The 26,167-nt window shown below is 39.7% G+C and overlaps 1 protein-coding gene and 1 long non-coding RNA gene across 2 annotated transcripts; one reads left to right on the forward strand and one right to left on the reverse strand.

The window, feature by feature from the left end:
* The first annotated feature begins 1,286 nt into the window (after positions 1 to 1,286).
* On the forward strand, positions 1,287 to 24,911 carry smg5 (SMG5 nonsense mediated mRNA decay factor). The gene is made up of 22 exons (XM_026185744.2): positions 1,287 to 1,730; positions 2,156 to 2,254; positions 7,663 to 7,786; positions 8,414 to 8,570; positions 9,434 to 9,523; positions 10,154 to 10,243; positions 11,088 to 11,166; positions 11,250 to 11,375; positions 12,602 to 12,670; positions 13,711 to 13,940; positions 14,228 to 14,365; positions 15,134 to 16,048; positions 16,182 to 16,351; positions 16,441 to 16,516; positions 17,060 to 17,235; positions 18,277 to 18,435; positions 18,622 to 18,681; positions 19,701 to 19,860; positions 22,157 to 22,247; positions 22,322 to 22,396; positions 22,484 to 22,622; positions 23,549 to 24,911. Exons 1-22 carry the CDS (start codon positions 1,666 to 1,668, stop codon positions 23,630 to 23,632), a joined length of 3,372 nt encoding a protein of 1,123 aa, XP_026041529.2. The 5' UTR covers positions 1,287 to 1,665; the 3' UTR covers positions 23,633 to 24,911.
* Positions 24,511 to 26,134, reverse strand: LOC145431965 (uncharacterized). Its single transcript, XR_013912301.1, has 2 exons — positions 26,018 to 26,134; positions 24,511 to 25,851 (listed from the first exon to the last, which is right to left on the reverse strand). It is a non-coding gene; the product is annotated as an uncharacterized LOC145431965 (long non-coding RNA).
* Between the last annotated feature and the right edge of the window lie 33 nt (positions 26,135 to 26,167).

A 26,167-nucleotide genomic window follows, 5' to 3' on the forward strand; every position in this document is an offset into this window, starting at 1 on the left:
CATCACAGTAACCCAAATATCTAATCAGCCTTTCACATCAGCAGCAACTCAAATCATTTAGACATGCAGACATGGTCAAGACAGCCTGTCAAGTTTGAACAAGTTCAAGAGGACTGAACGTGGCATGGTTCTTGATGTCAGATGGGCTGGTGTGAGTATTTCAGACATTGTTGATGTACTGGGATTTTCCAGCATGGCCATTTTCAGGGCTTACAGCTGATAAGAAGGTAACAGTAACTCAAATAACCACTAGTTACAAACAAGCTATGCAGAAGAGCATCTCTGAAAGCAAAACACATCCAACCTTGAAGCAGATGGACTACATGCGGCAGCTAAGAACAGGGAACTGAGGCTACGTTTTGCACAGACTCATCAAAATTAGACAACAGAAGATCGAAAAACGCGGTACTCAGATGGCGTCGAGTCACCAGATCTCAGTGCAGCAGAGCATCATTGGGATGAAATTTGGATAAGCAGCTGTGACACAAGACTGAAGGTATGTATATCTATTTGTTGCTAGTAAACCACTGAGAGTGTGTTACTGTATTTGGTCTTTCAGAAATATTTGAAAAAAGTTTGAAGTCATTTGGTTGAAAACGTTAATGCAATGCTGGGCAATTGAGACTCAATGTTAATAATCAATATAAAGACTCAAAAGGGGTTTTGTTTTTTTCAGAGCAGAAAAACGAATTAATACATTTTTGTACTTTAGACAGACTATACTTTAGTATCCAGTCCCTAAATATAAAAATATTTAGGGACTGGATACCCTGGATACCCTGTGTGCCCTTGTTGAAATTAAACTCTACAAGTGAATGAAAAAATATATATATTAAATTTAGATGTGCCAAAGTTATCTGTGTATTACCAGGAAACATCCTCACAGGTGGCTACACAAACAAAAAAACTTGAGCTTCTTTTTTTTATATGTTTTTATAATTAATTTTTTTTCTGACTTCTCACGTGAAGTGTCTGACTCTGTTCTGTATTACACAATTTATATGTAAAAAAATAAAAGGTATTCTTCAGTTTACAAAAACAATCGGAAATCCCTTACAGAGGGTAGTAGGAACGTGGCTCCAATAGTATGAATCAGATGAATCAATCAGATGTTATCTTCAGTGTTTTCTGGCTGTACAGTGTTTGTTTGAAGTGTAAATGCATCTTATTCCTAAACTGCATAATATGTTTTTCTTTCTTTCTTTTGGAACTCCTGATTTTCTTAAAGGGAGGGTTTGTAGACTATCTGGCAACTCTTTTCCGTAATCTCGTGAGTATGTTGCGTGCTCTCGCGGTATTCAGGCGGTCAATGCCTGATAGGAATAATGGCTGCCTTCGTAGCAATGGCTGGAATGGGGAACGACACAAGCGGCATACCGGAGCGTTTTAGCTGACCAGGAACAGCGTAAATTACTGGGCACCCCCTTCTACCCGGTTTTCAGAACGGATGGGTAGAGGGGGTTTTGCCAAAGGACAAAAGAAACGAAAGAGACTCGGAGGGAAGAGGAGGGACGCTAACGCTGCCTTTATAGCTAGCACTAGCTGGCTAGTTGTCGCTGCCGGGGAAGAAGTCCGCGGAGTCGTGACAGCCGTGCGTCGGAACGGGTGAAGGAAACAGGAGTTGAACGCTGGAGCGTGTGATCAAACATCTGGCTAAGCGCTAATATGAGCGGACCCGGACAGGACAGTGAGCCAGAGGCCAAAGTCCTTCTCATCAAGCGACTCTACAGGTACCTTGACGAGGCCGTTTTTGCCAAAGCTAACCGAGGTGCTAATTGAATGTTAATTGAGCTGGCTAGCTTAGCAATAGTCAGACAGTACTTGCTACTACTAGAGAAAGCCCAGCTATCCTCTAACTTATCACCACAGTGAGTAAACCAGCACTCCCGTATACCTTTTCTTTGTAGCATCAGCTAAATTTGATGGGAAGCGCTTCATTCTCTTCAACTTGTCTTGGCTAATGAGCACGGTAGCATTTGTCATCCGTGTCTTTGTTACAGAGAAGTGAAACAGAAAGGTCTCGGGCTGTTAACCCGACTGCTTGCAATGTTTATTCCGACGTTTGTTCTGTTTCCACCTGACGCTTATTTTGTGGCAATTTGGCTAACAGCGTTGTCATCGTGCTGATGCTATGTGTTGCCTAACATGCCGACAGGGCTGTGGTGGAGACTGTGCACAAGCTAGATGTCATCATCGGCAGCAAATCGTCCTACAGAGAAGTCTTCAAGCCGGAGAACATCAGCCTTCGCAACAAGTAAGTACGAGTGTCTCGGGAGCTTGTGTGAAGGCGGCTGTAATTTGACTTAAACCTCACTGCCTGCATGCAGTCTCAGTCCTGACTAGTCTTGCTAGCTGTCAGGTGTGTATTGAGGCTCTGTCATGCCTGACATGCGGTAAATGCAGCATCTCAGTGAGCATACATTTCCTAGTTTCTAAATTTAGTTCAGATGTTTATTTTCTAATATTTCCAGCATGACCATCTGCAAACACTGACTGTGGCTTTATCTCAAAGTCTAAGCTGGAGTTGTTGTTTTTTTTTTTAGTTTAGTTTGATTTTTGTTTTTTTTCCTTGTCCAGGCAAAGATGAAAAGCAAGCCTCACTGGTCATGCAGCTTGAGCAGGACTATGGTTGTTATTTGTATACTGGATGTTGTGGGCAGAAAGCTCAAAACCAATAAGAGGAAGTTGGAAAGTTATCTGAGGAGGCGGAATAATGATGGGTGTCTAAACAGTCAGCAAGATAAGGGAAATGTTATCTCATCCTGCTCTGATTGCTCTGGGAGTTTTGTCAAGCTATAACTAGACAGGCCTAGAGGACTACCAGTGAAGCCAGTAAACAAACCAGTAAATTAGTTGGACTATAAAATCAACCAGGCGCTATTTTAATAATTGATTCAAGTGGAATTTTATTCATTCTGCTTTTGCTATCTGTCAAATTTGGTACCTGTTCCATGTTTAAACCTTCTGTTGCGACACAGGCTTTAAAAGGAGAGGGGCAAAAACTGCTGGTTTCAAACAGTGAATGAAATGAGGGACTTCACCAAAGCCCAGTTAACAAGTGTACTGTTAATCATGCAAAGCTACTCTTGAATAGGGATGGGAATTGATTTGCAATTCCAATTTCATTATCAATATCACTTATCAGTTCGATTCCTTACCAGTTCTCTTGTCGATTCTCATTGGCTCCACTTTGGAAGTAACCAGCTTTTCTAAGCAGCATATCAAAGACAGCACATTCTGCAAATTAATTGCATGCTGTGGGTCAAATGTTTGTGCTTGTTGGAGGTATCCCCCCTCTTTGTTGTGATCAGTATCAGGGTTGTTACTCCAAAAAAGTGATGTATTCCACATGTTACAGAACATTTTCTTAACAGTAATGATGCATACTACTCATTACATTACTTTCATGTTTTTCGGTAAAATGACCTGAAACCCATTGCCTAATAGTTACTGTTTAACAATGTAAACCTTAGACCACAGTCCCAAACACAAACAAAAACCCCTGTCCTAATGAGGACACATTTATGATTTTTTTTCTCTTAGTATTTAGGTAAGAACACAAAGCTGACATTAAGAGACTTCAGAGTTATTGCCACAGTGATTCTATTTTAGAAACATAAACCGATAGGGATGGAGTCTGCATCATGACATCTTATTGGTTTGTTACCTGTTGAAGTTCAGGGTCTGGCTTTGGGCTGTGCGATATAACGATATATATTGGATGACGACATAAAAACGTCTATCGTTTGTTTCACGGTGTCGCAAAATAAACAGTTTACGGCAATATTTTTCATCGTTTTGATGGTCACTGTAATGGCTATATTAATTTCTTAAAGTTCTCTTTCTCTTATATAACCACACGACTGACAGACAAGCGTCTGTTTTTATGCGTTGTCATTAGCAACAACGACGGTAAAACCATCGTGTGTCCACTTGTTTATTTTCCACATAAACCTTTCACAATAAAGCTCAAGATCTTGTTGAGACTTTTCAAAATAAACGGAATCACGTGAAAGAGTATGCAGAGTATTTACAGATGAGAAGCAAAAAAGAGCCGTCAGGTGCTAAAAAATAAACCTTAGACTCAAACGATAGAACAGGCTTTTTGCCGCAGCACACTGTGTAATAAATACTCACAAAGAAAACGGCGGCTGTTACAACTTATGTCTAAAAATTGGAAACACTTCACGCAAGTCGAGCTGCCCGAGATTCACAGAATTTACAGAAAATGTTAAATTTTTGTGATTTATATCGTTATCGGAACGATAGATGTCTTATATCGGGATATGAGATTTTGGTCATATCAAATGTTGTGCATGCAGTTTGCACTTTACTGTTGCACTCTCGTCCTTTGTGCAATAATATTAAAGGTAAGGTCCATATCCACACTGCAGGCTGCGCCACAGTTCCTGAAATCAGCTGATTGATAGGCAATGAGATTAACGATTCCAAGGAATTAAACTACTGGGAATGGTTCTCGAATTTCATACCTACTCTTGAAGACACGAGAATCAAAATATGGAAGAATGTGACTGGTACCGAACAATGCTGTACTTTTAAGGTATAGATGGACATTTGTACTGCTATACTAAGCAGTTTGTTTATACTTAAAGAACAAACAAACACTGCTGCGTCAATTAGTTTCAGAAAATGATTAGAAAGGATAAAATGACTTCTTTTTTTTTTTTTCAGTACAAGTTTCTAACGTGGCAGGTAACATCTTCCAGTGTTATTCTTTGTCTGACCTTAACCCAAACATTGCTTTCAGTTTACTGTCAAAGAAGACAACATAAATCAGAACATGTTCATATTTAAGAACCTAAATTCACAAGTAATTTATTCATGAGACTTTCTGTCCAGCAATTTGTCATTGGTAGCATTAGCTCATGTTGATGTTCTTTTCTGATGTTAAAGTGTATGAAAAACCAAGCACTGATAAACATCTTTATAAAATGAGAGAAATGCAGCATGTACTTGCCTAAAGTATTAACATAATTGTGTCATTTGCCGCACACAAGATCTGAGATTTCACAAAATTCTTGTGAACAACTTCTGAATCAGACCCAATGAGTCACACAAGTCACTTCTGATATTTTGTTTGTGTTTTTTCCCTGTAGGACACGTACTGTCGTGTTAATACAATGGGCCTCCAACCAGTCAGAAACCTCAAGGCTTGTTTCTGACTTTGGGATAAAACCGAAATATGCAGTCCAATAGGAATGCTGAGGTCACAGATGTTATGTTCAGCTGTCCAACTGTACTTCATTATACACATGTTTCTGTTATTCAGCTTCCTCTTATTACATGTGGTGCATGAAATGATAGAAACACTTATTAGAGTAACAGAATTACAAGCTACAGCCTCCTTAATGACCATGCAGATGCAACATTGAGGTTGATTTAATCCCATTCTAAAACAGTTTCCACAAATAAATTTCACAAAGGTTGGTTTTATTTAAATGCATTTTATCTGGCTGGCAGCTGGATGTATGTAAAATTTCATTGTCATCAAGAAAAAACATATTTTAGACAAGCAGCAGATTTTCTTGCTTGTGGGGATCTCAAATTTATAAAGTTGCATTAAGTACTTGCTTAATGCAATCAAGTCATTACTGCAGGGGCCTGGGTTTGAGTTTGGTCTGACCAGTTGTTGCAATTCATTCTCCCTCACTCTCTTCCTACTTTCCTGCCTACTGTTTGCACTCATCTGTCAAGAAAAGTCTAAATATGCTCAAAAATGAAAGCAGCTCAATGTTATTAAGCTGCTGCACGACAAGGTTGTCAATATGCAGTCATTTCTGTCCTTGATGGGCCCTACACTTCATGTGAAATTAAAGCCGTTTTCACACGTGCAGTTGTCTAGGTGCTACTAGAGCTGGGCGATAGAACGATAACGATATGTATCGCGATATAACTTTTACTCGATAGAGAAATTAAGCTATCGCGATAGACCTCGCCGCTCTCGTCCTCTTAAAAAAAAAAAAAAAAAAGGTCAGCCAATCTAAATTAAGTAGCGCAGAGCCGAACCAATCACAGCCGCAGCGTCACGTCGCGTGACTTGTTACGTACAGCACAAGTGCCAAGCCGCACGTGTGTTTGTTTGGGAAGCAGCCAGCGGGTAATGGAGCCAGCGCGTAATGGAGGAAATGAGTGTGCCGACTAGAAAAATCAACCGAGCGTGACCGAAGAGAAAACAGATGATGGTTCCAATGCCGGAGAGATTGTCGAACGGAAGAGCCATAGAAGTTCCGTAGTGTGAAGGTATTTCGGCTATTTCAAGTCTGACAAAAAACAGAGTAGCGTGCACTGGAAATTGTGCCGAAAGCAAGTCTGGAAATACAATAAACTGGTGCATGCGTCACACTGTGCGCCACGTTATTGTTTCGGTGAAATGAATTTCTACAATACTGTTAATTCTACTCTCTGCAGTGTTTAAATGCTTACATATACACACAGTTACTGTCCCTCCACACATACGACTCGGTTCTGCTTCTATGCCGCAGCTTTGTTTACTTTTTCCCACCGAGGCTTCTAGACTTCTGATTGGCCAACATTTCTGCACGGTTAGGAATCTAGCGCCACCTGCTGCTTTGGCATGTTCATAACAGCGTTTTCCTTCATTTCTGCCTTTATGTGTGGACGGGATTATTTTTTAAAACGAAAACGGAAAATCTCCGTTTTCAAAAATACCCGTGTACGTGTGGACGTAGCCTCAGTCTCTGACTGGAAGCGCTAATTCGTCATTCGGCTTTTGTCAGACTAAAGTAACTGTTAAAACTGTTTGAAAAGCTAAGCTATACAACAAGGAGAGATTGAGAATTTCCTTTTAGTTCTCAGTTTATTTGATATTGACAAAAGTTAGTCAGTTTTGTCTGTTCTTCTGTAAAACAAACTAAGATTTATTTTTAGAATTAATATTTTGTTTCTAAGTGGAATTGACAATTTAGTAGTCTGTTTCGTTTGTTCTGTTTTGAAACTTAAACGCTTTAGCGGCTGCCTTTTGTGTAGTTTGCAATATTTGCCTTTATTTATCTGAAAAAGTCTCATGTTCCTTAAGTACATCTACCCTGTTGAACTTATTATGGGAAATAAATATTTAAATAAAAACAAGCTGCTGATTATTTCACATTTTACTTGTGAGCAACAGCACATTTAAATCTTACAAATATAGTTATTTGGCTTATATCGTGATAGATATCGTTATCGCCTGAAATGAAAAAAACATATTGTGATATGAAAAAATCTCATATCGCCCAGCTCTAGGTGCTACCCAACACAGATGGATGTGAGATTTCAAATGTGACAGTTGAAACGGTCAATAATCTGTCAGCTTTTTATTACAACTTTTGGCATAGTGTCCAGTTTTTTTTTTTGTTTGTTTTTTTGTGAATAGAGCAGGTAGTAATCTGGCAAATTCACAGCTAGTGAGCAGCTTTCCTGCCTTCTGCATGCTCCACTGAGGCTGCACTCTCACCTCAGGAGATCACATTTACAATAGTCTCACTTACTGTGGATTAAATGTACGGAAGTACTACTCTGACCAGTGTCTGAACCTGATGCACCCAACAGTGGTCCAGAACTTGTGTGAAAACACTTAAATAATTGGTCCTTTAACCCAGCTGTCTTCTCATTGCACATGTGCATCTTTTTTTCTGTTTTCAGGCTGAGGGAACTTTGTGTGAAACTGATGTTTCTGCATCCAGTGGACTATGGCCGCAAGGCCGAGGAGCTGCTGTGGAGAAAGGTTTACTATGAAGTCATTCAGGTTATCAAGACCAACAAGAAGGTAAATGTCCCTGCAGCTGTGGAAAAATGGCCTTGCTGCATATATTAAACTGACCGCATTTGTTTTCTGTTGCTACCTGGCTAATCCAGCTTTTACTTAAAAGGTGAACTCTCCAATTTATTTTATATTCATGCCAGTGACCACAAAAGCGTTTAGGAGAATAATAATTTCACAATAAGCATTCATTTTCAGCAGTCCAGTCTGCAACTTTATTGTTTTGGTTCATTGTCATAGCACTATAAAACTGCAGACATGGTGACTACACGAAATAAATGCTATATTTATAGTGTCAATACTTGAATTAGTTTGTGGTGATGAAATCTTGGTGTCATGTTCACAGCCAATTTCAGATTTTAAACCTGCGTACCCTTTATTGCAGGTTAACGCTGGTTTAATATGAGCATCGTTGGATTATAAAACATTTATTTTATACATTTAAAATCTTCTTGAAACTCAACTTTATAACAACACGACACAGTTGCCAGTTGTAATCTTGTCTATTTTACATTAGTTATATTTTCTTTTTTAAGTTGCCTGTTATTTTGATGCAGATCACCCTCATTGGTGTACTGTTCCTTTCTCTAAAGTCCTCACTTCTCTTTTGATTTGGGTTTTCTTTCACTGCAGCACATCCACAGTCGCAGTGCTCTGGAGTGTGCCTACAGAACTCACCTGATAGCCGGCGTGGGTTTCTACCAACACCTGCTGCTCTACATCCAGTCACATTACCAGCTGGAGCTGCAGGATTGCATTGACTGGACCCACGTGACAGATCCACTGATAGGTTAGATGAGCCAGCACATTCTCACACTCTCAGATGAAGGCATAAAAATAAAATGAATTGTCTTTCTGTTTCAGGATCCTTAAACCACCCTTGAATAAAACTGAGTTATTTGTAACAACAACACTTCTTTTAAACTGTAAATGTCTGCTGTAGACAGTATAGCTGGTGTCCTTGTGGAAAAACTTGAAACTTGATGAAGATAGTTGAAACTTTATTGATAGTTAATCTATGTAATACATTACCTGTACTAGAAACTAGAAACTCTGACCTCATTTGCTACTGATATTTAAATGCAGTTTAGACTCACTGAACAAATAATCAGTAGTGAAGGTAAGGACTCCTGACTACTCTACTGTCAAAAACGAAGACTAAAAAGCCCAAGACAGAAATCGTAAAGACTAATCACATTAAATATTCATGATTATGGATAATCATTAATATAGGTTTTTGGGGTTTTTTGTTACTGTAATTGTACAGTCCTGTTGTCAGGGAAATACAGCCAGAGAGGTTTTATGTTCCTGCAAGGTGATGGTTTATAGTCTGTTCTGTAAAAGTACTTGTTTTTGACTCTAAGATATTTCTTATTTTTGTGAAAAAACACTGCAAAGATGCCACAACCCAGCCCCTGGCTACCGAGTAAATCACCTCTTCTTATCCAACTTAAACAAAACTAGTTTTGAATGTTAACGTTAGAGATGCTTCAAGAGTATCTGGTCCCGGCTCTTTTATTTGGACTCTGTGCTACCCTGTTGCTGTGTTGGAATTTAAGCTTGCTGTGTTGTTACATAAGTCAAAGTCATTTTGGATAAAAGGATTGGATGGATTTAAAAAAAAAAAAAGTGTTGTGTAATTGTTCCCAACAGGGCGAAAGAAACCAGTGTCAGCCACCCCCAAGGAGATGGAGTGGGCACAGATGGCCTGTCATCGCTGTCTGGTCTACCTTGGAGATCTAGGTAATAATAAGATAATAGAATATGTAATTAATTCAACTATCTGTCGGGCTTGCAGAGGTGTGAGACAGAACAAGTGTCATTCAGCGTGGGAAAATTTGACTCGGTTATATAGTATAGCTGGCTGAAGGCTGTTTGCTTGGTTTAGACTTATGTGAACCACAGGTATGGGTCAAAAATGTCTGCACCACTTAACCTTTGACTCCTGCAGTGAGAACATATGACCTATTTCCCTTCAAAATTACTGATTAACTTTAAAGCACATTAAATATATTGGACTAAAACCTAAAACCTGTAAAAATTGTAAATTAAGAAATTCATACTGGATGACCAGTGATCCATGATTCTATTAGAGGCACTGTTTTCAAGCTGTTTGGTTTATGATAGTCCAGCATCCTTGTAAGACTGTGAGAATGCTGTAGCATTAAAATGAAGGATGTTTCACTTTGTAGCTGTTTTTGTTTGTTTTTTTTCTCATGTTTGTCTGAAGCCATTCCAGGTCTTTGTGTTTGTGCACATTTCTGAAATAATCAATTTCAGTCTTCACCTTTTCAGCCACAATGCTGTAATCATATAGATTTGCATTTTTTTTTCTTACTTTAACTGTGATGTTTAAAATCATTTTCTCCTCAGCGCGCTACCAAAACGAGCTTGCAGGAGTGGAGGCTGAGCAGCTGGCGGAGAGGTTTTACCATCAGGCATTGTCAGTTATGCCACACGTAGGTGAGTGATGAGAATGTAGGGTTTGGTTTCTTTGTTTTTTCAAACAGTACTGTATTGCCATACCCGTGGTCTTACACAGCATGGAAGGGACGTGGGGTGATTTAAAAGTTTTATTTTTCTTGCCAGAACAACACAGATGTTAAATCCAGTTTAGTGTTGTTGTTGTTTTGGTTTGGTTGTTTGTTTTTCTTTTTTATATTGTAAGTATAGAATTGTGAAATGTGCTTACTCGCTTTCGCAGAAGGTCAATACACTTTTGTGTGTTTATTGTCAAAATGGAGCGCATAAACACCTTTTTAGTTAAAATGGGAAGCTTAGCATTGTGCATCGGCTGAACATTTTCCTGCTTTGTTTTTGTTTAAAGGCCTGTAGATAAACTGATTTAACTGGATTCTTTATGTACACAACAACAACAACAATTATAAACTTACTGATACTACTAATACAAAAAGAACCATTAAGTTCATTCAGGAAAATAAGATTTGTGGTCAGTATACTTGTGAGAACAACTGTTAATTGTTGTTTCTTGTAGTTGACAAACAATAAGACATCTGTAAATATCACTTACTTGCTATGAACATGTCCTCCCACCACCTCTCTATATAGACATTGTTCACATTAAATGCAGCTGTATTCATACTTTATAGGGTTGAAAGATATTGGGATATTTCATAAAAACCTACATACGCTTGTTCTTTTCAAATGATTTTTTGGGTTATATTACAATATTATTTGAGAAACTTACAATTTATTTTTTTAACAAATGTAGCATTACCCCATGGTTTTCTGGGTACTAACTCAAAAATAAATGCTGACTTGGTTTGTGTTGGTTATCTGCCAACAGGAATGCCTTTTAACCAACTGGGCACACTGGCAGGGAGCAAGTTCTACAATGTTGAAGCAACTTACTACTACCTACGCTGGTGAGCCATGTTTATATACGTTTGCAGTGTTTTTAACTGCTCTCGTATAGTTGTAAGTCTTAACAGATGTAATCTGTGCTCAGCATTCAATCAGATGCCCCCTTTGAGGGCGCCTACGGCAACCTGAAGCGCCTGTTTGACAAAGCTGCCAAGATGTATCATCAAGTAAAGAAACAGGAAATGAAGAAGTTGTCTCCCTCTCGACAAAGGTGATGCACATTCACGGGCTACCTTTTAAAGCTGGGTTACAACAAAGCTAGTCAGTCACACTTCATGCAGTGTTTTACACACTATTTAAGGGTCATTGTGGTCTATGAAGTGTGTTATTACTGTGGTAGTACTAAACATTTTCCCTCTGGAATTTGTCAATTTTGGTAAATTTACTTTTCTTGGTTGGAATTTTTCCTCTTTGTGTGTGTGTGTGTGTGTGTGTGTGTGTGTGTGTGTTTGTGTTATTAATGGCCTTCACTGGCTTGCTTACAATGTATCTATAGTAAAACATGTTGACTTCAGTCTGCTTACATCAGAGTAATTTAAATCCAGTCCCAGTTGACTACTGGGGCTTCACTTAATTAACAGCTTATGTGCACTCTGTCTCAATCACGTATGCGCTCTAACCACTGGTGAAATAAAGCAGCATCTCCCTCCAGATGATATTAAATGATTGATGATTCCACTGGGTAAATTAGATTGTTGAAGAAACAAAAGTAACAGGCATCAGTTGGAATAAAAGACAAATATAGACAAAATGAACAATGTTTTAAAATGAGTAGGTGGGGGGTAGTAAGAGGGGAAACAAGATTAAGATTGTTTTCCCACCTGGACAGAGAACAATGTTGTTCTTATTCCATGTACATAAATGACCAGTAAGCAGCTTGTACTATATTAAATCCCTCTGTGTTTTCAAGTAAGAGTCAAAATCTAAAAAGCGTGGAGCTGAATATATTGTGAACAGGTGTTGTTAATGACATTGCTGGAAGTTTGTATTCAAGATTCTTTATTCGTCACATGCACAGTTATACAAGTATAACACGCAGTGAAATGTAACCTGACACGCTCCTCGACTTGTGCAAAAGGGGGAGAGAAGAATATTATATATTATATACATTAGGTGAATGTGCAGTAGTAGCATGTAAGCAGCAAGCAGGAGAATTCTGTACATTAAGTGAATTAAATAAGAATAGACAATATGAACATTTTACAAAATAAACAATATGACCATATTTAAAATTAAACAAAGTATGTATGTTCTCTTCCATGTTCCTGTTTTTGCTGAGGTCATAGGTCAGATGTTTCTAAAACCACTGATGTTTTCATTTTAAAATGCTTTTATTTCATTTTATTTTTCTTTATCAAAACATAGAAGTAGTGAATGGATCTTTTATTGTGTTTAATACTCTGTAGTTGATCATTTTTGCTGTGGCCTTTTTTGCAGGTCGAAAGACATTAAGCGGCTCCTGGTGAGCTTCATGTATCTGCAGAGCCTGCTGCAGCCCAAGAACAGGTTTGTGTTTGTGTTGTGACTCTGCACCCACACTGTTTTAGAATCAAAGTCCACAGTGGAAATAAATCATTTGGTTTTGTGTATTTTAATGCTTAACCAGTTTATCTTTCAGTTTATGCCAGATAAAGGCTTTTTACATTCATATGTAGTAAATATTTAACAAATCTGTTTATAGCGTCTTCCCTCTGACGTGGTAGTCAAGTTAAATATTTAACATTCTAAAGTTTGAAAACAGATCTGTTGGATTCCAGGCTAAGAGTAAAATGTAGTTGTAGGATTACTGCAGGGTCTGTCTGGGCCAGGTCTAAAATTAAAATAAAGGAAAAAAAGATTTTAAATTTGCTTTTATTTCTAGTAAATTTAGGTAATTAAGTGGCATGTTTAAGACTGGTCAAACAAAATGCAAACAAACTATTTTAAAAATCACCTTTTAAAAGTTTGAGTTCTTGTCACTTGTTGTTGTTCCACTATGAGTGGTCAGATAGTTTTGCTTAGGAAGGAATTTACTGAAATGACCTGGAAGTATCTGTGTAGTGGTCGTAATCAGAGCTGTTCAGATTTTCTAAGTGCTAAGAAAAGGAGCTTCAGCCTTTTATAGCAGAGCATGCTCTGAACCATCCAATATGAAAGGAAAGGAGGCAACCACCCCATAGTTCATAGTGATGTGCCACCCAACTGTTCTTGGAAATGGTCAACAAAAGTGTGGCACAGATCATTTAAATGTCAAATATAAGTGTGTTTTCCATTTCATGCTGTAATCTGTTGATATGTTTTGAGCAACTATAGGCTGTTACACCCAGAGTGGAACTATGAATATTATATTACTGTAATAAAATCTTCTTCTTGAGGTGTTTGTTTTCTTAGAGACTGTATATTTGCATAAAAGCTACTTTTGATTGCAAATGTATGTACACAAAGTACAACCAGTGTCCACAACTATATTTTCACATACCATCAATGTTATCCTTGGAAGTTTTAAATTGTTGAAGTGCATTTACCGTGTTTCTACAGTAAGTCTTTATTTTGTGTGGTTTATGTAGCCTGATGGAAACGGAGCTGACTTCACTCTGCCAGTCGGTGCTGGAAGACTTCAACTTGGTGATGTTCTACCTGCCACCGCCAACACATGGCGGTGCTCACCACACCCCTAGCGAGGAAGAGGAGGAGCAGCAGCAGCACAGTGACAGCTCCTATCCTGTGCTGCCTGACAACCTAATCTTCAAAATGGTGGTCACATGTCTGATGGTAGTGCACAGCCTTAAGAGAGGAGGTAGGTGGTTGTGTAATTTAAGCTGTTCTAAGAAATTCATTTGTTCATTCATTTTTCATTACGTCACCACAAGTGAACAAAAAGTTTTCAGTACGTCCTCTATGAATCAGAGCACGTGTGATGTGTTCGCTCCCAAAATGAAATTTCGACCCTGAGCCTTTGTTGTCAAAACAGACCATTTTCAATTTGTTTTAGTTATTAAAGCACTGAATTACTTGGAACTTTAGAGGTATAGAAGCAAATCTTTCTTGTGTTTATTTAAGTGTTTCTGTGTATTTTGTCCTTAGGTTCAAAGCAGTACAGTGCATCCATAGCATTCACTCTGGCCCTCTTCTCCCACCTTGTAAACCACGTCAACATCCGGCTTCAGGCTGAACTGGAAGAAGCAGAGAGTCAGGTGCCTCCACTTCAGACTGACGCTGCAGGTGAAAGAGAAATGTATTCTTTTCCTGTATGTTGGGAAAAAGGCATAAAAATGCACCTGCAAGCTATTTCTTAGCTATTAAAAACCATCATAAACCAGCACAGTATCAAGAACTGTTGGCTATATGAGTATGTGGACTTTTTAAGATGCATTGGAGACTGTGTCGATATATGATGATGATGATGTGTTACTTAACCTGACTCTTTAAAACCATACCAGGGTTTGCATCCTTGTACTCTCCTTGTTGCTTGTGCGCACACCCCGTTCCAACAATGAATGTTGGGTATAACTTTAATGGAGCTCATTGGCACTATTCAGCCTTTTTAATGTTGAGAGTCTAAACTAAAAAACCTAAATAAGGACAGCATTATGGAGAATTTGCCCATGTTAACAGACACAGTATATGTCAGCACAAAGTAGGACAGAAACAAACAGTTATAAAGTGATGAAAACTACTGACACTATGCACATAACAGAACTCCAAGAAAAGGAAGGAAGTCGTGTCTTTGCATCTTATTTTAATCACACGCTATAAATAAAGAAGGTGCTAACAGATATCCTGCCCTAATGCCTAAGACATTGTCTTAGTTTTTATTTATAATGGTAAACCCTTACACCCCTCAGCCATAAAAGGCAGATGGAGAAGTTTCAAAATGATACTGAACATACTGTTTAGTGAAATATATAGTTGAAAGTAATTCTTTTTTTCCAGAGAAACATCCTCAAAGAACTTGAATGAAATTAAGATGCAGTTTTTATCTCTATCTAGACGATCTGGACATGAAGGATCTGACAGCTGCACCGACAGATCCCTCTGGTGAAAGGCCTTTGCAAAATGGTTCCCTGGAGCAAGAGGATGAGGAGGATAAGGATGAAGATGGCTCTGAAAGGGTTGCAGCCAACAAGCACAGCAGCATAGAAGAACAACGCAAGATGAACGAAGAGAAGCAGAGGCAGAAGAAGAAGTACAGCCGCCTTTCTCGACTCCGCCGTCGCCGCTGTGCTCGCAAAGACGGTCACGGAGAGGATGAAAGTGACTTGAGCGAAGGCTTCGAGAGTGAAGAAGAAGAAGATGACGATGAAGAAAGAGGGGTCCGTGCTGATTCAACAGGTGGGACCACAACAGGAACGCCAGTCAACTCGTCATCTGTGAAGAAGGAGCCCAAGAGAGATGCCTTGGGCGAGGAGGGCAGCTGGGGAAGCGGCTCTGAGGAGGAGGAGGAAGGAGGAACAGCATTTGATGTAGAAACTGATTCAGACATGAACAGTCAAGAGTCTCGCTCAGACCTAGAAGACATAGAGGACACGGAAAACTCAGAGGGTCACGCCCGGGAGCACCAGGATGATGAAGATGAGGACCAACCAAAGGAAGACGCAGGAGAGAGGGATACCACCGACACCCCTCCGACCACCAATGGGCCTCTCATGTCCAGTGACTCCAGCATTAGCAGTAACCTGCAGGCCATGTCTTCTCAGCTCTTCCAGGCTAAGAGATGCTTTCGCCTGGCGCCAACATTCAGTAACATGCTTTTAAGGCCTCATGCTTCGTCTTCCCCGAGTATTCCAACCCCTACTGACAGCTCAGCTCCCCCCTCCCAAGAGACTCCTCCTCCTCCTCCTCCTCCTCCTGGAGATTCCCCCTGTGAAATGAACCCTGGTACTGCCAATGGAACCAGTGAAAATGGTAATGTTTAACATTAGTTTTATATAAAACATAAAATCAGTGTTCCCTTTATGATGCTCAGTCATCTGATCACAGAGGGTTCACAGTGTTCTAATCAAGCTTGTCTTTTGGCTCATTTTTCCTAATTCACCAGACTTGGACTCTGATTCGGAAGGAAGTCAACACAGCACTGAGTCAGTACATAGTGAAAAAACCCTCTTAGAGAAACTGGAGATTATGACCAATCAGGGGTTAATCCAGGTTGTTAAGGTGTTTCTTGACTGGCTACGGACAAATACCGATATTATCCTCATGTGTGCGCAGGTGAGGTGACAGATTTTTCCTGCTTTGTTTACGAAATGCTGGCTTTTCAGGATTGTATTTCACAAACTGATCATCTGTGTTCTCTGCAGAGTTCCCAAAGCCTGTGGAACCGACTGTCTGTGCTGCTGAACCTGCTACCAGATGGCAGCAAGCTGCTCGAGGCTGGTGAGTTACTGGTTGACTGCACTGCACAGAGATTTCTGCTTGTCTCAACGGCAGTCAGGTTCTGGCATTTTTTTCCTCCTGTGTCCTTAAAGATTAAAATCTAGATCTTATAGATATTACTATTCACTCTGAGCCTCATTCAAGAGTATTTCTTTATTCTTAGCCTAATTATCTCTTAAATGACTTTTTCTCAAGCTGAACTTTATTATTATTATTTCTTGGAAACACAAACCAAATAACACTTGGTTGCTCAGGAGATGTAAAGCAGTAAAACAAATGGTGTGTTGTGAGTGTGTCACCACGGTGAAACATGTTATTAAAACAACACATTATTTTCAATGCAATTAGGTGATTTTTCTTGTTGTGCTTACATCTGAGCTGTGATCTCATCCCTGTACTGTACACTCACTTTACTGACAATACTGTGTAACGCTCAGCTCTCGCACTGAATAGTTATCTCCCTGTGTGACTTTAACACTCTGGTGAGTGTGCTCTGAGTCTACATTTACGGTACTAATTTGTATTTGTGTGTTCTTGCTGCAGAGCTCAGTCTGAACGCTGAAGTGACAGAGTTGTTAAATGAGTGTGAGCGACCGGATTTGGTCCAGAGTCTGCTGCTGCCTGAGGATCTGGCTCTGCGACACCTGCCTGCTCTCGGTGTAGCCCACCGCCGCCTTGACTTTTCTCGGCGCAACCCCTCCCTCAGTCCCCTACAAGAGGTACAGGCACTCAGACTCATACATGCACATCATATTAAGTGCAGGCTAAAACACTGGAAGGCACAAAAGGAAATTGTCTGTCTCTGATTTATTGTCTTGAGCTGGGTAAACACTGAAATTTTGGTTATTGTGGGAAAAAGATGGCACATGTGAAAGAATGGTGGCCGTGACTCCAAACAACAGTCCTACAAAGAGAAGTTCAAAATGTTGTAAAGGGACAAAATTCAGACAATATGAGAAATCCAGAATTACCATCTGACAATGTAACTGCTCCCTTGACCTGTGTCTGTCAAACCAGCCAATGAGAGCACAACATAAAATCAACACAATACCCACACATGTTGTAGGAAAAAAACAACATATGAAATGGATTTAAGAAAACAAAGAAGAAATTCTAGTTTGAGGTGTTGCAGCACAGATTATTTGCTTGTTGTTATGTCATCCTGCTGTTATCATGATCAACATGATCAATGTACTACGCCACCAAGGGGAGCAGCCATGCATCATAGATCACAGACAAAGATTCAGCGGGGATGGTCATTGTACAGTGTACAAAGATTGCAACATAAGATTGCAAAAATAAATGTAGACAAACAAAAACAATAAATACAGACAAAAACATGATTCGGTTTTATTAATCACTTAAAATGCAATAAGAGTTTAATTTTAGAAGATTTACACATTTAATGAAATTAGCTCAGTAATTGAAATTAAAGCTGAAAGCATTACTTAATAGTTGATTAACAGAAAAATAGTGTCATGTAATACTGACCTAAATACTTCCAGACTTTGGACTGTTGATTTGAATCGAGGACGTGTGTGTGTGTGTGTGTGTGTGTGTGTGTGTGTGTGTGTGTGTGTGTGTGTGTGTGTGTGTGTGTGTGTGTGTGTGTGAGTGTGATGAACCAAAATAAGTTATTTAATGAGATGGAAATATTTGAGTAAAACTCCTGTGAAGTCTAAATGTGTAATCAGATAACCTCAGTTCTAAATCTTTGCGTCATTAAAGTTTTGTTTTTTTTGTCTTTGTGTTTCTTTCAGTGTGTGGTACGAGTGTGTTGTATTCGCAGCTTCGGCCACTTCCTGACAAGTCTCCAAGGCAACGTGCTGCACTTTAACCCAGAGGCGGGCATCTTCACCAGCGTTAGTCAGTCCAAACAGGATAATCTGGTGCAGCAGGCCAAGGCCCAGTTTCGCATGGTGATTGACATTTTAGTCATTACACAGTTTAAAATTTTAAAAAACCTGTGGTGTTGTGTACGTGTTTTTCTATTATGACCTATAAAATAAATATATAATGACCTGGAACCCAACATGTTTTTTGTTTTTGTTTTTTTTTTACATATTGACCCCGTTTTCTTTGTTTGTTTGTTTTTGTTTGTCCAGGCTGAAGAGGAGGCTCGTCGTAATCGATTAATGAGGGACATGGCCCAGCTTCGACTACAGGTTTTTATTTTAGTTACTGTCCCCTGACTCTTTGTGTTGTTATCGCTTTATAACAATCCCTAATACACGGTAAATTGATGACTAATTATGGTATTATAAATATAGTTAATTATAGTTTCTTTACAATTAACAAATCATGAAATGGTGATGTTTACTAATTGGTTAATGATTGGTTTAATCAATAAGTTTTCATTTTAGGTTAAAAAACAACTGTCTGCAAGTGAGAGTATTGCTGCTGCTTATGCATCATAGGACCTGCTCAAAGAGAATGTGTGCGTCTCTAAGAAGTGCTGGATATGAGAACAGCCTCCCTCTTTAGTGATGAAAAAAACACACAAAGTGTTCTGAAAGGTTTACTGCAAAAGAGGGTCAACATAATCAACCAGAGTGTTGATAACCAAGAAAAAAACAGCTGTAATTAACAATAATCCACCATTAACATAAAACATGAGCCTGATTGGCCGGCCAAAGTTAACAAGAAGAAAGGAAGCAACTCCGACCACTCCGCTGCAGATTTCCTGTCTCTGCCGTAAACAAACATTAGATCTAAATCTAATAGAAATAAAGTTGTGAAAATATGACCACTGAGTCCATCAGAAATGACTCTAAATCATACAAAAACAAACTGAAGGCAGGAGAGACCATGAGAGACAACCTCCTGCTCACGTTTGGTAGCTTCCAGTTTGTAAGGCCAGACCACAGAGCTTAGTGATATACAGGTAACCAACAGGGGGCGGGGGGAGACATGCAGCAATAGTAAATACATTATGTAGTATATCGAATGCCATGTGCACCAGTGTCATCAGAATGTAATTATCTTTTATCAGCTGTGACAAAATGTTCATAAAATTTATTGGAGAAATCTTGAGAAGAGAAAGTTTGCAAGGAGTGACATTGTTTATTAGACTACAAGCATCCATCACTGACTACAATACATGTTAAAATAAAATCTACACGCTTCTTAATTTAATTAGAGATCATAACGAGTTGGGTTCCTTTCTTCTGTCCTCTCCTTGCAGTTGGAGGTGTCACAGCTAGAGGGCAGCCTTCAGCAGCCTAAAGCCCAGTCATCCATGTCTCCCTACCTGGTGCCAGACACAGCTGCTCTGTGCCAGCATCTGAACCTCATCCGGCAGCTGGCTGGTAGCGGTTGCTTTATCATCATCATCCCACGAACAGGTCAGTGCACTGTGGCATCTTTTGTCTGGAACAGCGGTACACAGCCGCTGTTTGTACCATTTCCCCACATAGGTGGTGGGGATTAATGGATTTACAGGGATCTTTCTCTTGTTCAGTGATTGTGCTTTATAGGATGACAGAGCAAAATATCAGTCTGAACCTAACCCTTTATAAAAAAATAAGTCTTAAAAGCCTCTCCATAAATTCGCACAATGTTACTCACCGCTAGAATTGGACCCGAGGCCAAGATTATGCAGGAAAAATACCAGGTTGTCTTAACGCTTTCCTTCTCAGATCCCTCGTAGGGGTAATCCTAGTTTCTCTTTTCTGAACTGAACAGTTTCTGCCAGTTTTCAGGCTTCCAAAGCAAAAAGGTTGTCAGATGTCGTGTTTACGGGGGAAAGAGTTGAAACCTTTTTTTCTGTACCGATAAACAAAGTCTTAAATATTTTCCCTCACCTGCTGTAGGTATTTTGAGTGTTAATTTCCCAGACTTTGTCAGTATCTCAAATGTGATAACAGGCAAACGTAGATTTTAACAAAAACTAATTAACTAAAAATAGTCTAGTCGTCCATTTTCTGTTTCTCTTATGGCTTTAGATTGTTTTCATTTCAGTTATTCTTATTGTTATTATTGGAAATTATTCCTGCATACGGCTGGGAATACAGGAAAGAACTGATCCCTTTTTATATTTTGGTATTAATGTAATATTTTTAGGCAGAAAATACATATTTAAAACTATATATTGGTGACACCTGCAGAAAATCCTGATTGGCACAAACATGCAAGTTTAAATTGGTTATTAATAAAGTTAATCAAGTCCAAAAGTTAAGAGGAGGATTTTTCGTGGCTCAGAAACGGGCCTGTGATAGTGACTGTGCTCATAAACACGACTGATCCACATGTTGGTGAAGACGAAGAGTCTGTGTTACCTTACTTAGAAGTCGATGTGTGTTCATGTTTTTCTATAAGCAAACATGTATTTAAGTTTTAGGAAATGAAGCCTCACTTCTTTCTTTCTTCTTCTTTCTTTTTTCTTTCTTTACTAAGTGAGGTTAAACATATTTTCAACACAGTCTTGTTGCTTTTTTTCCCCTTTTGTGGGCGAGTTTGTCACAGATGGAGGCGAGTTTTTATTTCCCCATACAGACTTTGTACAGAAAGGCCACTGTGTGCAACAACATGAAGCAAACCTTTTTCACTTTGTCATTATGGGATGTTGTATGTAGAATTTTGAGGTGATAAATACATAAATTTAGAGCCAGGCTGTAACATGTAACGTAACACAGATTGTGAAAGGAATGAGTGGTGCTGAAACAAACTGATAAATCTATTATCAGTCACCGTGAAAATCAATTTAAGATTTCAAACAACTTCTAAAATCAGTATTTGCTGGTTTGTCTTGTTTGTTTGTTTTTTGTTTTGTTTTTTTGCCTGTCCCGTTTGGCTCTTTTGCCATCAGAATTGTTGTCTAAAGGCAAAGAAAGATGCCCAACGGATTTACTTTACCAAATTGACCATCCCAGCCTTGCCATAATGGTCCATTTGATTCACCTTTTATTGTTTATTTTATTTTCACTTACTGAATATGGGACAGACTTGACTGGGGGAAAGAAGGGGAGAAAGAAAGAGGGAAAGAGAAACAGCTGAGAAGAGGGACGGGGGAGAAGGGCAAAAACCAAAAACCAACAGAACGGGCAGAAAAAGAAAAAAAAGAAGAAAAAAAGAAAAAAAATGCATATATCAATCACCTGGGTCACCGGTCTTGTTATTTTTGAGGCGCTTGAACATTACAAGCAATCTTCACTATTTTATAACTTCTTCTAGCCTAAAACAATTAACTGATTATTAACAGGAAATTGATTCTTTTATAATTATTTGTTGCCCTAAAAAAAAAAAAAAATCCTCACTAGTGGTTATGACAGCTCTGGTTTATTTAGTGTGTACCGAGCTGCTTCCTGACTAATGACACTAGACAGCAGCAGTCGGTCACATGTGCCAGTTTGGGGTGACCCAGTCACTGATTGGTTTGGGTGCATACCTGCATTCCACGTGGAGTAAATCATCTCTGGCCGGCACATTATTCCCCTGGCACCACCCCCGTGCACTCCCCGTCGCTGTTCACTGACTCGCAGAGAGACAAAATACAACAACAATTAAATGAGCTCAGTTCTAGCTTCATTTATGATTCGCCGTCTGCTCAAAGCGTACGAGTCAGAATCAAGCTCCAGACCTTCTGAGCGCTGGAGTTGCTGTTTGCCCAGGTGTTTAATCTGGACTCCCCTTTTCTTTTAGTGATTGATGGACTTGACAGGTTAAAGAAGGAAAATGCTGGTGCGAGGGATGGAATCCGCTTCCTGGAGTCTGAATTTCGTAAAGGCAACAGGTGGGTTAAGTTGTGAGATGAAACATTTCTCAATAAAAACTCTCTTTAAATCGTATTTCTTTCTTCCTCTGTAGATACATCCGCTGCCAGAAGGAGTCGGGTCGAAGTTTTGAGAGAGATAAGCTGAAGCGGCAGGACATCGAAGCCTGGTAAGCTCTACTTCCCTTCTGCTGACGCCTTATTTGTTCCCGTGAATATGACTTCCAGCTTGACTGACCCAGTTTTCTTGTTTCTAGGCATCTGTACAAGATGGTGGATAGTTGCCGTCAGCTAACAGTCTCCCAGAGCAACGGAGATGAAGATACAGCTGGTATGGTGACCATTCTTACAGGCCATGAAGTAGAGGAGCTTTGCTCTCGGTCAGCAGCGATGAAGGTCAGTAACTCGCTGTATGTTTTATCTCACAGACACGAGCACTCAGGAGCTTTCCCACCTTTAGTTTCTGCTCTTTTGGCTTCAGTGCCGTCTTCACTGCTTCGTGTTCATCACTGTTAAACACGGATCAGTATTTTCCAAGGTACAGCACTGTGCAAAAATCTTGAGTCACTCCTAATTTTCAAATATTTCTGCTTCAAAGGAGTCTGACTTGGTTGTAATTTTTACCGCTCAGCCATAAAAGGCTATTGTCGTCACCTCTGTGGGCAGGCACGCGGCATTTGTGATTGCGTTAACTCGAGAATGACATAGGAGCTTCAAATTGATACCAAAGGTGTATCTGCTAAAGATCTCGGATGTATTTGAATCTCAGTGAACTCAACCTCAAGTCAAAGGTCAAGTTTTCTGAAAGTCTTGTGAATGCGGTAATTCGAGAAGGAAGTCACCTAAGATTTATACTATAGTTGCATCTGCTACAAATGTCTGGAAAGTTTGACCTCAAAGCCACCATCCCACATTCACCTCATCTACCACTGCTAACAGATGGAGCAGAGGTGGTGCAGGAAACAAAGGAAAACCAAAAGCTGAACAAAAAATAGAAAAAGAACATAAAAAAATGATAACGTAAAGAAATGCATTAAAAAGTCTGCATCCAGGAAGCCCATAGGATGTTACCTCAGTCTGGGCAATACTAAAATGAGAAGTGAAGGGTTCAGCATATTTGAAGCAAACATTTAGGGGAAAAACTCTTGCAAGAGTGTGTTTAACTCACTGGGTCTGTGGGTGAAGTTTATTTTTGGTCTGAGAAGGTGACAAGTTTTATCACCGCTTGCAGACTGTGGACAAGTTCTGCCTACTGAGCTTAAAAATGTACAAATTTGAGAAATACTTTGTTTTTATCTTCGTGCCTCGTTTGTCTCCACCAGGCGGCGATCCAGACGGCTGGCTCAGCAGGCATGGAGCTGAAGAACATCGTGGAGTTCTACCGTCAGTGGAAGGAGATTGGCTGAGAGGTCAAAAGGGGAGCAGCTGTCGGCGCTGCGAACAGCTGATCGATCACAACACTTGCTCCCTCTCTCTTTCTCCCACTCTTTTGCTCTGTGTGTATCTGCGTCTCCAAAGGCAAAAAAAACAACTCAAAAGAAAGCTGGATCGAGGAGTTAAAAAGCTTAGAGGGTTGGAAAAGTGAATAGTGGAGTTAAAAAAATTTTTTTTTAAAAGTAACTAGAAAAAGAGAAAGGCGGGCGAAACGACGCTATAAGAAACAGCAGATCTCCCACTCCTAATCCTAAACATAAAGAGTGACCCCTAGTGGTCGGGGTGAGGAAATGGCGGGATGACGCTACACAATTTTAAGTGCCCCTGGTTCACTCCCTAACCAGGAATACACTGTATATGTTAGCAAACGAGTACATACGTGTTGAGAGAAACGGCGAGCACACAAACACATTCAAGCTGAATCCATATAGATATTTAGAGCAGTGGTTTGGATTTCCGTTCCCTTTTTCCCCTTTCCCTTCAGTCTGTATTTGAGAAGCAGGGTCAAGAATGTGCGAGTCTGGTGGGGCTGTGTTTTTTGTAAAGTCAAGGCTGTATGACGACAGCTTCGAGACAGAGAAAACGTGCTCTGTTCACCTGACGCTCGAGGCTTCCAGCCCTCATCTCGTAGCTCGTCAGCCTCTAGGAAGGGTTGAGGAAGACTTCTCTGCGAGCGGTTTCTTTCCTATGTGGCTTTTTTTTGGGGTTTTGTTTTTCTTTATTTGCAGTGTACTTTTGTGACCAGTGACTTATGTATTGTGCTATCTCATTATGAGAAAAGGAAAAAAAAACACATGACAGGCGTTGCCCTGTTAAAGGTTTTAATTTGGATTTTATTTTTGTACCCAAATGATGTTGTTTATTTTGCTTTTTCTAAGCTAAATCTGAATGATATATGCAAGAATGTTTAAGGGAAAAGAAAGGGGTTGCTGTCGTGCGTGGATCAAGTAAACAAACCTTCAGTTCTGAAAATTAAAAGGAGCCTAGAATCTATTTATCGAGGTGTAACGTTAGTGTGAGGAGGGTAGCTAGAAGCCGATTGGCCTCATGTTGTAGCTAGTCGTTGTGGAGGCTAAGAAAAGAGGAGCTAGCTGGCTTTTCCCTGAGGAAGGTGGGACCCCTGTAAACTCCTAAAATGTACCCCATCTACATCACCATTTCCATAGTGACTGTCCCATCTTGCACTGTGCAAAAGAAAACCAGTATATGTGTGTGGCCATGCATTGAACAATAAAAAGAAACTCTCAACGATGTTGACCTCTTTCTTCTTATCAGTCCCCTGTGACCCTATGTCACCTTTTGTTTTCACCAGATCACTAGAGTGATAAGTCAAATAGGCGAGAAGCAGAAACCTCGTGACCCGAAAACTGTGAAGACAGCTCTGTCCCCTGCAGCTGGGAAGGGAGGTTTCTTAAACAGCCTTTTAGATTAAAAAAAAAAAAACAGCACAGGGCTGCACTGGGGTTGTGTGGGAGTGGAGCTGTTTTCACATACTTGTGAGACATGAAATACAATCCAGGACTCTGGTTTTAGTTTGGGATACCGGTTCCACGAATTTAAAGGCTTCTTGGAAGCAAAAACCCAGCATACAGGTTTGTGAAACTCAGGATTTTACATGCCTGGAAAGTAACTGTAATATCAGCAGTTGTGAAGGATACAATACTTATATTTTGTTAAAGCTACACAATCATCCACCAGCACCTGTTTCCTCAATTAACTTCCTTTACAGATGGTGGTTTAAAAAACACTTTGATTAACTGTTTTGTTTTAAAGAGAAACCAAATTGTCTCTAGGAAAATGACTTTTTATTCAATTTATGAGCACTCTGATAGGTCAACAGTTTGTCACCAGTTTCAAACCTTATTTAACACCATATTATGTTAATTTTTATAAATTATGCCCCCTTTTTTTTTTAAATTGAATTATAAAGCAGAATGATTTAAAGTATGGCTTCAGAGTGGCTACCCTACGAGGTGTGGTGTCCTCCTTTTTTCAGTCAGATTCACCCGTTGCTCGTGATGTCTGGGGCAGGTTCAAACCTGAAGCTGGTATGCAAGTTTTGCTGTTGTTGACACTTTGATTTGCACCAAAGCAGGTGATGTGGAATCACTGCTATCCTTGAAGTGTAACTGACTTTGTATTGTGCTGTGATGTTCCCATGATTTGTTGAGCAGTGTAGATAAAACTCCAGCTGCAACATAAAAGTGTGATATACAGTGAATCAATAGTTAAGATCTTTAGGTACTTTGACAATATTTTGATGCTAAAGCTTTTGCACTTGAGTAGGAGTCTGACTTTAACACAAAGACTCAAATTCCAGATCTAAAATCCCTGCAGCGAACCTGAGTGACCCAAACCTTCTCAACTCTGCAAATCTATCCAAGGCCTCTCTCAAACTAGGTCTCCATGTGCCATTCGTTCTCTTCTTTCTTCCATCTCTTGTGTTCTTCTCTGTCCCAGGCCCAGTGCCCACCACTGACCGAGCACACAGAATAACCAATCCCCTG

This window comes from Astatotilapia calliptera, chromosome 11 (assembly GCF_964374335.1).
Source record: "Astatotilapia calliptera chromosome 11, fAstCal68.1, whole genome shotgun sequence".
NCBI classification, from domain to species: Eukaryota; Metazoa; Chordata; class Actinopteri; order Cichliformes; family Cichlidae; genus Astatotilapia; species Astatotilapia calliptera.

Coding starts and splice junctions, on each gene's coding strand:
- smg5 (XM_026185744.2), top strand. CDS start 1,666: ATGAGCGGACCCGGACAGGACAGTGAGCCAGAGGCCAAAGTCCTTCTC. Junction 7,787..8,413: donor TTATCAAGACCAACAAGAAG/GTAAATGTCCCT, acceptor CTTTCACTGCAG/CACATCCACAGTCGCAGTGC. Junction 22,623..23,548: donor CTCGGTCAGCAGCGATGAAG/GTCAGTAACTCG, acceptor TGTCTCCACCAG/GCGGCGATCCAGACGGCTGG.